The sequence below is a fragment of the Tenrec ecaudatus genome, chromosome 4, assembly GCF_050624435.1.
Source record: "Tenrec ecaudatus isolate mTenEca1 chromosome 4, mTenEca1.hap1, whole genome shotgun sequence".
Taxonomy (NCBI): Eukaryota; Metazoa; Chordata; class Mammalia; order Afrosoricida; family Tenrecidae; genus Tenrec; species Tenrec ecaudatus.
The window spans coordinates 26,471,873-26,484,513 of NC_134533.1; the positions used below are offsets into that span (position 1 = coordinate 26,471,873).

Genomic DNA, 12,641 nt, shown 5'->3' on the forward strand with positions numbered 1-12,641 from the left:
CCCTTTGGCCCATTTTAAATGTTTCAGCTACCAACAGCAGTAGCAGCAACAACAACAAAGTGAAGGAGAAATACACGCACCTAAGCCCCCGGCGAATCTCGGATCGTGGACCAGGGCTGAGACTCATCTTACTATTTATTACACAGTTGGTGGACTGTGGAAGATGCGGTTCGGCTAAAATTCAGCACCCTATCATTTGATTCCCCATCGTGGCCCGTTTAAATTTGTCCTGGGGTTTGACAGTTCCTGCTTTCTTTTTGATTGACGTTTTTATGTTTTCCTTTGTTATGATTGGTTTTTGTTTGATGTGTTTCTGTAGATGAAGTCCAAGAGAGGCCCATCTATAGAGACAGTCACTGGATTAATGGTTCCTTGAGGACCTGGCCGGGGAAGTTGGGGGGAAGTGGGGACTAATCACGAGTATGAGAGTGAAGAAAAGGTTCGAAGACTAATTGTGATGATTGTACAGCTGTTCTTGATGGACTTGAACGACTGGATTTGATGTCAATTACATGCCAAGAAAACCATTTGGAAAAGCCAAAACTAGTCCTGGTTCCCATGCCCTGCTCTGGTGGGCCTCCTTGGACCTGCGTATTCCTCAGCTTCAATGTGCTGCTGGTCACTGTGTGTGTTTGTGGGAAGGGGGAGGGGAGGGGCACTCCACGCAGAGGGCCTGACGCCTTTCTCTGAGTCACACCTTCGGGTTTTGACTATAATTCTGACTCTGTAGACTCATTACCCCGGAGGGATTTCAGGGCCCCTTGGCCTGTGCATCTGTCTCATGGAAAATCTAGTAAATCCACTCAGACCCCAGAAGACTGCTGGCTTCTCTCTGCCGAACGAGTCCCAAATGGGGAGACTCCTGTTTGCGGGTTTCTCAGCATTGGCAGCACAGGAAGAAAGCCCTGGGGCGTGGTTTCCCTTTGAATCTCACTCAAGACACCGCAAACTATGTTTCAACTTACACCAGGATCATGCATGTAACTGCTGTGGAAATGACGAAGAGTGTGAGAGAAAGGAGGAGGGAAAAAGTCATGGGGAAGCGTCTCTCAGAGCAGAACAAGCAAGACAGGCAGGTTGTACTGTGAGTGTGTTCACAGGAAAGGGGCAAAGGTAACTGGCACAAAGACAAAATGGGCACCAGGTGTGCCCTACATAGGCACAGAATCTTTACCAAAATGGACCACTGACGAGGCCACGTAGTCTGTATCTGTCCGTCTATCTGCGACATTGTCTCTTTCTCTGTCAAGCCATTTCTGACTCTTATCAACCCAAGAGGACCGGGTGGCACTGCCACGGGGGGTGGGGGGCAGTGGGGAGGGTTGTCCGAGACTGTAACTCTGTCCAGGAGTAGAAAGCCTCCTCTGCTTCTGGCCGAGCAGCTGGTGGTTTCGAACCCTTGATCTTGGGGTCAGCAGCCCATCGTGTAACCACAATGCCACCAGGGTTTCAACTTTGTCGAGGTTTCCTAATTCTAGGTTTAGGTCCATAACTAGGTCATTTGGGTATCTGAATCCAGGTTTATCTGTTTACATTCAGACTAGCAATTGTTTAAGCATCATTTGCTTAACAAAAAGTCATTTGTTCATTGAATTGGCTGTGCACCTTAGTTAAATAAAAAACAAAACAATAGTTGTCATATTATGTCTATTTCTGGGCCCTGGGCTTACATTCCACGGAAGCATCCACTTTGAGGCCAATCCCATGTTGCCTTGGTGGGTGCTGTGTACAAGCCCTGCATTCAGAGCGTCAGTCCTTCAGCCCCACTCATCATTCTGCAAACTTGTCTGGTGCATATGAGTGCTTTGTATTTCATGTGACCTTCAGAACCAGCTTTCCTTTTCCATTAGAGTAAGTAAGAAGCCGAATGGGATTTTGATTGGAGTTACATTCAGCCGACAGTTCGATCTGAGGAGCACCAACGGCGCCCGGACAACAAGCCATCCAGCCCTTGAACACGGATGGTACAGCTCTCTTCATTTGGGGGCTCATGTTAGGTGCTGTCAGGTTGGGCGCAATTCACAGCGACCCTCTGCACAGCAGCGGGAAACACTGCCCCGCCCCACCATACCCTCACAATGGTCAGGTTTGCACCGCTGTCAGTCCATCTCATTGAAGGTCTTCCTCATTTCCAGTGACCCTCTTTTTACCCAACATACTTAAATCACCTTTCATTTTTGTCAGCATCTGTACTTTATGGAGCACAAACTTCTTTGGTCATGGTGGTAGTTACATCATCTGTTGTCAATTTGAGAGGATTAAGAGTGAAGAGGTGGAGTTTAGCCTGCCAATAATGTGGCTGCTTGAGGACCTCATTTGGAGGTGCTAAGGAGATAAAACCTCACTGGAGGTGGGACACAGGCTGACTCCCTGGGAGACATTACACCTGACAAAACACATGGAGTTACCTTAGTGCCCTGAGTTGGAAGAGCCACATGGAGACCCCTGCCAGTGCTGAGATGCTTCCATTGCCACTGTATCCACAAGACTTCCCATCCACTGGCCTGTGATTGTCCTGCATTCAGCGTCACTGCATATGTTTTGTGAGTATGAGGAGGACTTATAGATTGATATTGGGCATACGAGCTAACATTGGACTTATAAGCTTGTTCTAGATGGGGCGGGATGTTATCTTAATGTATAACTACTCTTTATATAAAGCTATTTCTTATTCATATTTTGATGGTCAATGAATTTGTTTCTCTAGTCCACCTGGAATAACACAGTAATGTTTATCCCTTAGCATTTCATATTTCTGGTGTTACTATAAATAGAATAGCTTTTACATTTGTCAATTTGGGATTTATCTAGTATATATATATAGTGTGCTAATTAATTTCTGTGTATTGAGAGTATAGACCCTAACCTTCTTAAATTAACATAGTTCAGTAACTTGTGTGTAGATTAGATTTTTTTTTTTAACAAACCAGTACCATATCATCCAGTAACTTTTTCTGTAGTGAATGAAAAGTTCTCCAGATAAGAGCTGGAAACACAGGGAATCCAGGACAGATAAACCCCTCAGGACCAATATTGAGAGTAGTAATACCAGGAGGGTAAGAGGAAAGTGGAGGGAGAAAGGGGGAACCAATCACAATGATCTACATATATCCCCAGGGGTCTGTACAACAAAAAAGTGAATGAAGGGAGACATTGGTCAGTGTAAGACATAAAAATTTTTTTATAAATTACCAAGGGTTCATGAGGAAGGGAGCGGGGGAATGAGAAGCTGATACCAAGGGCCCAAGTAGAAAGAAAATGTTTTGAGAATGATGATGGCAACAAATGTACTTGACACAATGGATGTATGTATGGATTGTGATAAGAGTTGTATGAGCCCCAATAAAATGACTAAAATAAATGAGAAAAGTTTTCTAAGGTATACAAGTGTGAAAATGCACACACACACACACACACACACACAAGCGGATTCCAAAATGTTCAAGGAAACATGGAACTACAATGTAATGGGATTTCCCCACAACTTTCTGAAGCCCCTTGGTGCAGACAGACGATCGCCAACAAGGTAGTCATCCTGCACAATTCCTATTTGACCTGTGCCTATGGCAACCGAGGTACTGAATCTTCAACTTCATTTCAATTCGCTGGGATTTGGAATAGCTAGATGTGGCTAGCCCACGGCTCCCATCTTGGACAGAGATGATCATGACCACGTGCCACTGCCATCAAGCCGAGTCTGACGCACAGCGACCCTGAAGGGCAGCACAAGTGGTCAGTCTCTTCCTCCCCTGCAGTGGCTGGTGGGTCCAACCTCTGACTTTCTGGTTAGCAGTCCAAAGCGGAACCTGCTGTGCCGCCAGGATTCCTCGGGGTCAGAACAGATAATGGTAAGGGCAGTTTAACCCTTTTCTTTCCAATCTGAATGCATGTTCTTCCAGTTGTTTGCCTTATTCTAAGAGTCAGGGCCTCGGGTCGAATGCCGAATAAAAGCACGTGTGCACTCGTGTTTGCCTTGCTCAGGACAAACAGGCTCTCTTCATCGGCGCTACATTTTTAATCATTGTCCTTGGAAAAGGTGACAATGTTTCTTTCATGGTTTACTGAAAGTTTCCTTTTGTTTTGAAATAAAAATTTGATATAAATTTCTATCTGTTGTTTTTTCTGCATCTAATGAGATGATCAGGTGACTTTATTCTGTTGACACTTGTACAGTAAATTGTACAGATTGATGTTTGCATCTTAAGTAATTTTTACATTCCTGGGATAAGACTCATTTGGTCATGATATTTTATCCTTCTGATTTAACGAGAAGGACCCCAAATATTTCTGGGACAATTCTATTATCTTTTAATTCCATTTTCCACCAATGTTTCGAACCCCCCTCACAATACTGCTATTTTAGTAAGGATCCTGCAGCTGTGCTTGTGAGAATATTGATCTGGCATTCTTGCAATGGCTTTGACTCGAGGATTAGGGAAGTGCTGGCTTCCTTCTCTTTGAATTTCCTGGAGGAGCACGTGCAGAAGAACTCGCCTGACTTCTTTCTGCAGTGTCTGGTAGGATTTGGCAGTGAAGGCAAATTGGGGCAGGGGTTTTCTTGGTGGGAAGGTTTTGAACAACATATTCAATTTGTCAGCAGTGTTTCTCTTTCAAAACCTGACATCAGTAATGGTGCGTTGAACAACTTTTGTAGGATCAAGTCAGAAAACACACACTATTTTCATGGAATTCCCAAAGACCAACTCACGTACATACGCACGAGGCTGAGGCATAAATGCTATTCACAAGGCAGCCACTGGCAGTCAACAGGCAAGGGTAAACCACTTCTTGCCACGGGACTCTGAGCAAATGATGAAGGCAGACCACCACTGACAGCCACCTCCTCATCACAGTTGTGCAGACAGTGATCTCACATGCATTGTTTTGAATCTCCATGAACTCAGTATGAGTGTTAATTTGGTATCCAAGAAAATCCAATGAAAGTAATAAAGACCCAGAAACGAGACCGTTGGACAGTACTTGGCTTTGGGGAAAAGCGGCACATGCCACTTGACTGAACTATCTTCTTCCCTCAAGTCAATTTTCACCCCAACATGGCAATGCTTCCCCATCAAAAATGCATGCATAGTCCTTGAAGTTAACAGTGTGGTGTTGGATTTTTAGCATTTAATTTTTCTAGGTAGCTTAGCGTTAAGGATTTCCCATGTAATTTTAGTATGTTCAGGGAATATAGTCTTCATAGTATCAAACCTCCAAAGTTTACGGAGACTTTGTATGACACAGAATACTCACATACGGTGAAGATACCATGTGCATTTGAAAAGGTAACTATTCTGAAGTTATTATCGTGTGCTAAATAGCCAGAGAAAACGGTCAACCCAATTGAACCACATGACTCCACACTTGTGACTCTGTAACATGGGTACATAGATGACCATTCAATTTAATTTACTTTGGGAAATGAACTTAAAACCCTAGGTTCCTTTGCTGCTAACTTGCCGAAGCAGGCCTTCAGGAAGTCTCTCAATTTGTCTCAATACACCTACGGAAAAACTAACCAAAGTCCCCAATCGATAAACACATGGCTTTTCTACTGTGGGCTGAAGAGAAATGGACCGTGAATAGTATAGCGGGCTCTGGGCCTTCTCGGGCAAGGTTGCCGTGTAAACGCTATTCCTTCTCAGGCACATCTCCTTTCACAGGTTTTTCTCGCTGAAGCTGTGCCTATCGTAAGAGGCTGAGGGGGAGAAAAGCAAAGCACATTTTTCTTGTAACACGATGTTCCTAACTACAGAGGAGACCTCTAGTCCATGGCCGGAACACCAGCACAACACACTGAACCCTTTATCAGATGATACCCAGGCAGCCTATTGAGGCCCACAGGAACCGGACTGGGCACCACAGAAAAGCGGAAGACAGGTCAGGAGAATCTTCCTTTCAAACGTTTGCCGCATATTTGGAGATTGCAGGCTTTTCATCATCAGATACGCACCAAGGAGTCCCTGGAGACCCCTACTGGGTGAACCATGGAGAATGCAGCAAGCAAGAAAGCAGCCAGGGCCCCTGCCCTTACAGAGCTTACACTCCACAGCAAAAGGCGGCCATTAACCACACCGTCACAATGAGTTGATCACTAAGAGGAAGACAGTGCTCTACATGGAATCTATCAAGGGGCTTTCTGAGAGTTTCCTTGAGATAGAGACACCTGAGCTGTGGGCTAAAGAAGAGTGGGAATTAACAAAATAGACAAAACCCTGACTCCCAGTGGGGACTGATGGTGACACGTGTCACAAACAATTCTGCATTTCAAAACAACACCCCTAAAATGCAAACATTTGTGTGTATTTGTTCACTTAAGGCTGCCCTCAACTGCCCCAGGGAAAATAACTCTAGAATGCTTACATGCTACTTTGGCAAGTAGCAATGAGATCCTCAGAGTTTGCAACCAGTCACTTAAGACAGGACTATTGGTCTTGTCCAATCAGGGAGCAGGGCAAGAAAATCAAAGACTCAGGGAAACAGTGTGCTCAAAGGACTAATGGATCACATGAGCTAAAATTTCCACTAGCCTGAAACCAGAAGCATTAGATGGCGCTCTGCTGCCACTACCAACTATCACTGTTGTGATACAGATCCCCAAATAAGGTTCTGGATAAAGTGGGAGAGAAATGTGTGGTGATAGTTAGGATTACTGTGTCAACCAGGCCTCCCTAAGAACATGTGGGTGGAGGTCAATCAGGTCAAGCTTGATTGGAGGGCAACCAAGAAAAATAAAGACGACTGGCATCCCTCTCTTCCTTCCTGGTGATCAGACCAGTGTGCTGCACTACCTGTGGGCCGAGCCAACCCATGGATTTTGTCGCTAGACCTTGAGGCTCCTTCAAGACCTGCTTTACCACTCTACTGGCATGTACATCACTTGAGCTTGAGGCTGATAGATCTTGTCACCATGCATCGCTTGAGTTCAAGATCTCATGGGGCCTGCCACAGACTATTGCTGCCCCATTCTGCTGTCTGCTGCCGGCGAGCACTCTGCCCACCTTGCCTAGGGAAGACTCTGCTGTCTGCTTCCTTGACCTTGGACCAGAAGCCTGAGTTGAAGGATCTTCAGTATATTCACTACTCCACGAAAGTGAGTTGAGCTGAGCCCTCTGTGCTGCTGTGTGGACTAATTAGCTGTTGTATTCCTTCCGCTGTATAAACCTGCCCTTTTATCTATATAATCTAAGTGTCCTGGTTTTGTTTCATTAGAGAACCCTGCCCAACACAACATGGAACAAAATTCAAAACTATGAAAAATGCCAGACTTGCTGATCTAACAGATTGTCGGATCTCCTGAGAGTTCCTTCAGCATCTTCAGGTTGGCAACTGCACCTCCTTCCAGATATCACCTTTGAGGCTATGGTGTGAACAGTGGCACCCGGGAAGAATCTGCTTCTCACAACAATCAGCACAATGAGATGAAAGGGGCAGTGGTCTCCCGGAAACAAAGTGGAGAAGGCTGGAGGAGCAGGAGAGATGGGTGCAGGGGCACTGAAGCCCAGGGAGGTAGTGGGAGGAGTGTAGGGCATGGACGGGAGTGCAGTTTATGTCACAAGATACGATGGGTCTACATCCTTGAGTGGGAAACTCGTGCTCTCTGTAAACTTTTACTCCAGCCACAATTAAATGCTTTGTTTTGTTTTTTTTAAAAAAAGGACACTAGAAATGTGGGCATTAGTTTTACAGATGTAAACAGTGTAAATGAAAGTAGGATTTAAAAAGTTGTGGACATTTAAAAAATTATCTTTCCATTCCATTTTCCGTGAACCTTTTTGAAGAGCCACTGTCTTTGTGAAAACTTAATTCAAGTACATACTTAAAAAAAGAAGAGATCCTAGTCTTTGGCATCAAGATTGACATCCTGTTTTCTGATAAAACCCTTAACTGAGTACCATGTCCATGAGAGAAATGCCCCTTCTGAATAAGAGACAAACCACTTACTTTTCATGAATCATCACATGGAATAATGATGGTAGTAACAGTAATGTGATCAGACCGCAGCTATTTCAGCACATGTAACACAACAGACTGTCCAGCGTACAGAAAGGGTCCTGTCCATGTGGTACACGTGATGGGATTTTATCGACTGAGTATGACATAACCTTACTAAGTAGCTCTTGTTATTCCCATTTTATATCAGACTAAACCAAGATCCAGGGATATTACCCAAATTGTTCACGATCATAAACCAGTCAACAAGAGAGCAGACATTTTAACCTGGAGCTAGACTACCTTTGAAAGCCATATTAATTACTGTGCAAAAAATACAGTTACCTTAAAACAACAACGGCAGGGATACCTGGGAAATCTGTTGTCCTTACATCAGAATTATTTCCAGGTGGACACACAATAGGCTGATGACACTGAGGACTGCTCTGTGGACCAGTGGCCTCTGACCAGTGTCAGTCAGGATAAAAACCCTCCAAGACGACGGCCAATACCATCAGACAAACTTGGTAAGTCCAGTCTTCCTTATTAGCTGTGTAACTTCTGGCCGAACCTTGCTGAATCTCAGTATATACGCCCCAAATGAAACCCACTGCCTGTGAACCCATCCTGACCCACAGCGACTCTGTGGGAACAGAGTAGAACTGCTCTGAGACTCTAGTGTAACCCTTCCTGGAACAGACGGTCTCATCTTTCTCCTGAGGAGTTGGGGCGGGGGTTGGGGGTGTCGGGGGCGGGTTGTGGGTCTGACCCACCGACTTAACGACTTCTACTTTGGAATGAGAAACAGGGTACTGCCTTGAAGGTGTAAGGACAGACCACAGTAATGTATGTAACTACGCAGGACACTGATAGGAGCACCAGGAGCTGTGCATGGTAGGTAGCTGGGAAACACTGGGTCCCCCCATAACATCTGGAGAAGATTCTGATGAACGGAGATGAGGTGTTTTCATGTTCCCACTCCTTTGAAGTGCAGCTACTTCTTCCGAGGCAATGTGGAAAGACGGGAAGGCTCAAGCTCCGTCTAAGCTTTGGGCTTCCTCTCACCAACTCAGCCTTTGTTGTTTGAATTTATCACTCGGGGTTCAAAGAAGGCCCAGAGAAACATTTCGTCCATCTTTCTTTTTATTAGACTGACTGCAAAGACCAAAGAGCTAATACCACAGCCATCCGAGCTATCTCACCTTGAACTTTCTCTACCTTCTTTCTCCCACACACACAAAGACCCACTGGAAGTGTGAAGCCATTCTGCAAGGGAGAGAGAAAAATACTGCCAGGAAAAAAAAAAGAGTGACTTGTTCTGTTTTTGTTTTTCAGCGACTTGGCTAGAGAAACACGCAGGCAGTTTCGTTTTGCTTTTCTTAAAGGGGGAAGGTGATGGAAAAGCTCGGCGATGCCCAGCTGAAGACTCTGGTGAACACACGGACCGGCACTGAGCGGTGCGAGGGGGCTGCTAGGCGTGTGGGGAAAGCCCACCATCTTCTCAACCCATTTCCCCCAGACTCGATAAGCCCTCTCACACATGTGAAAACTGGTTCTTTACCTATGTGTTCAGAGCTGGAGGAAAAACATGGAAATGACCACGCTCTAAAAATTGTCCAACACATGGATGTAATGACATACAAGTCATCTCCTATGAATGAATTTTTAAAAAGAAGAAGAAGAAGAAGAATGTCTTATTACCTATCCTGATGTCGTTCACTGGCCGGGAAAGAGATCAATCTCACACACCATTCCTTTCCACAACCATTTCTCTGACGTTCCATGGGAAACTCCAGCTTCTTTCTTTCTTTTGTGAATGTGTCACTGTGTTTACCTCCAGTTTTGAAAAGGAGTTTTCTTTTTATCCCGAGTCTGCGTGAAATACACACTTGATATGTCCTTCTCTTATTTCTTACATCCCAGTGGGAATGTATTTCATTGGAGAGGAACGTGTTTGTCACTGAAGACCCCAGCTTCAACTCCATTTTGCTTCCCCTCCTCCTTCTCAAAGCCACCCATCCCACTCTTTACGTTTGAGAGATAAGGCATCTGGAGGGGGCTTTGCTCTGCTCCGGTTTTTAAAGAAGCGCCCGGCGTACATTTATACAGGCAATCTTTTCTTGTGGCGGCCATCGATGGCGGGTCCCATTTCTTTTCCTTAAGAGCCACCTTGAGTGTAAGGGTTTGGAAAATTCCGTTTGTGTAATAAATACATATGTCAACTACGGCTTCATTTAATAAAACGTCCTGAGATCTTTGGAACCCCCAGTTCTACAAATCCTCAGCCAACTCGGAGACAGTTGACGTTCCCCCAAAGGCCAGGTGACTGCCGGGGATAAATTTCCCCACTCTCCCCTGTGCCCGGCTGTAGCTAATTGATTTATACACGTTGTTTTGCTTGGGTCTGATACCACCCTTCCCGCGCTGCAGCCGTGGGCCTGCCTGTCGCCATCACGCATCTCCGTACATCCTCCCTGACAGGGCCCATCAATTCTGATTGCTTCTCACCAGGCCCCGGCTCTGACACTTTCCCCTGGGGAGACCTCTCCTGGTCTCCATACTTAACCCCTGAACCCAGCCTAATCCATCAGCCACACAGAGTGAGCGGCGAGAGAGAATGTTTCTCCCCAAAGACAGGCGGCCAGCCTCAGCACAGAAAACGCAGAGAGGCCAGCCGCGGGGTCTGCTTTCTGTTTGTCTGTGCCGCCGGCTGCTCCGCCCAGGGAGGCTTTTATGGTTGCGGTGCCCTGTGGCTTGAGCCCGGGGGACGTGCCATGCAAGGAGACATCGGTTAAGTGCTTGTTAAATGCTAGAGAGGCTCTTTGGAAAATGTCCCCGGGGGACTCTCCTTGGGAGTTCCCCATACTGGTGGAAGGCACAGTTGTTCTCCGGAACAATGTCCCCAACATTTGGCGTGTTGTGGGGACAGGGCCCCACAGCCCGCTGTCGGGCACCGTGTGGGCAGTCCACGGGCAGAGGCTAGCGACCCGGCAAAGGGTGAATGGCGATGCTTTGTTGCTTTCTGAACAAGCCCAGCCACCGTAAGGCAGAGCCCTGGATCCTTACCTCGTAACCGAACTGCAGCTCATCGGACGTGAGCATGATGATGTCGTCATCGATGGCCAGCACAGCCTCCGTCTCGATTTCGTTGTAAGGGAAGAAACGGTTACTTAACTTGTTCTCAGCAGTCCGCACCACTTTTAATGGAACCCGGATTTTGGGCCAGAGAGACTCTGCAGAAGCAGAAGAAGGTCTTGATTACTCTCCTCCCGGAGGTGAGGAGGTCGGAGCGGTGAAGGCATTGCCTCACCCGTGAGGGAGAGAAAGAAGCATTCCCTCCCTTTCGTCTCAGCACATGCAAAGGGCTTCAGGGGGATGGGGGGATGAGGGATGAGTGGGGGGGAGGGACTGACACGTGCTTTAAAAAGTCGGTGCAGCACCGTGTTGCTCTCCTCGCTCAATGCTACCAGACTGAAGTTCTCCGTTAGCGAGAAGGGACGTGCTGGATGCGACTGACAATCAAGAGGTGGGGCGGCCAAATGACTGAGTTCACAGCTATGGGGAGGTGGGACTGCCTCACTCTGAGGACTGTGGGGGTAACATTTTAAAAAAAGCCCCCCAAACCAAACTCACTGCCATCAAGTCAATTCTGACTCGAAGTGACCCTACAGGACAAAGCAGAACTGCCCCTGTGAGTTAATGAGACTGTAACTTTACTGGAGTTGAAAGCCTCATCTTTGTCCCACAGGGTGGCTGGTGGTTTTGAATTGCTGAACTCGGGGTTAACAGCCCAACTTGTAACCCACTAAGCCACCCAAGGTTCAACCACCTCTGCAAATTCCAAGGGGGCTTAAAACGCTTGTGGGGAGATGCCATGATCTTGCCATTCCATTTTCCTTGGACTTCTTGACACCTCCTCCTATTTTCAGGGAGGTACACCCCAGCTCAGAATCTGTCTGCAGCTCACCTAGAAAATGCACACCACTGCCCCCGGCGGCACAAACCCTGTGTACTGGGCAGCTGAATGAAGGGTTGGCGGCTTGAACTCATCAAGAGCAATTCAGGAGATGCGGCCTGAAAACACTGAACTGCGAACTGTGTGGGCCGAGGTTCAAACACACCAGCTGCCCTGAAGGAAAACAGTGAGGCTGCCTGCTCCCCGGTGGAGTTTGACCGCCTGGGGAGCCCTCCATGGATGGTTACAATTTGGAATCCACTCAGCAGTTGTGGGTTGGGGGTTGGATATGGGCAACACCACAGACAAGCCTGAAGATCCATATTTAGGAAGATCAGAAGCCAGACCACCCTGCGGAGCTCAGCTTATCTCTCACGATGGGGGTGGGGTGGGGGGGTCCTCAGGACTCAGAAGCAGTTTAACGAGGCAGCTGGCTGGGGTTCTGTTTGTTTTCCCTGAGGTCTCCGCCCTGGGGTGCCCAGCCCCACAACGCGATCACAAGCAGCTATCTCAGGCGCTTTGAGAAGGCCCCTCAGGAGAGAAAGCATGTTTTCCTGAAGAAGGGGAGCTTGCCGAATTGAGCAGTGTGGCCCCTCCCCAGCTCCTCCTCCACCAGAGTCGCTGCGTTTACTTCTCATTACGACCAATTTACAGAGTACATATCAAATTTCTAGGTCCAATTATGTGGGATTTTCTAGCATATTAAAGAAACACCAACCCATGACTTGTCTTGCATTTTTCCCATTCTACTTTG

General features: G+C 46.8%; 1 protein-coding gene across 2 annotated transcripts in view; it reads right to left on the minus strand.

The window, feature by feature from the left end:
- The window catches only part of EXT2 (exostosin glycosyltransferase 2), a 142,224-nt gene that overhangs the window by 29,256 nt on the left and 100,327 nt on the right, over positions 1 to 12,641 (minus strand). For both annotated transcript variants that reach the window (XM_075545851.1, XM_075545850.1), the window contains exon 10: positions 10,999 to 11,165. In XM_075545851.1, the coding sequence (XP_075401966.1) occupies positions 10,999 to 11,165 (167 nt within the window). The remainder of the gene's footprint in view (positions 1 to 10,998; positions 11,166 to 12,641) is intronic.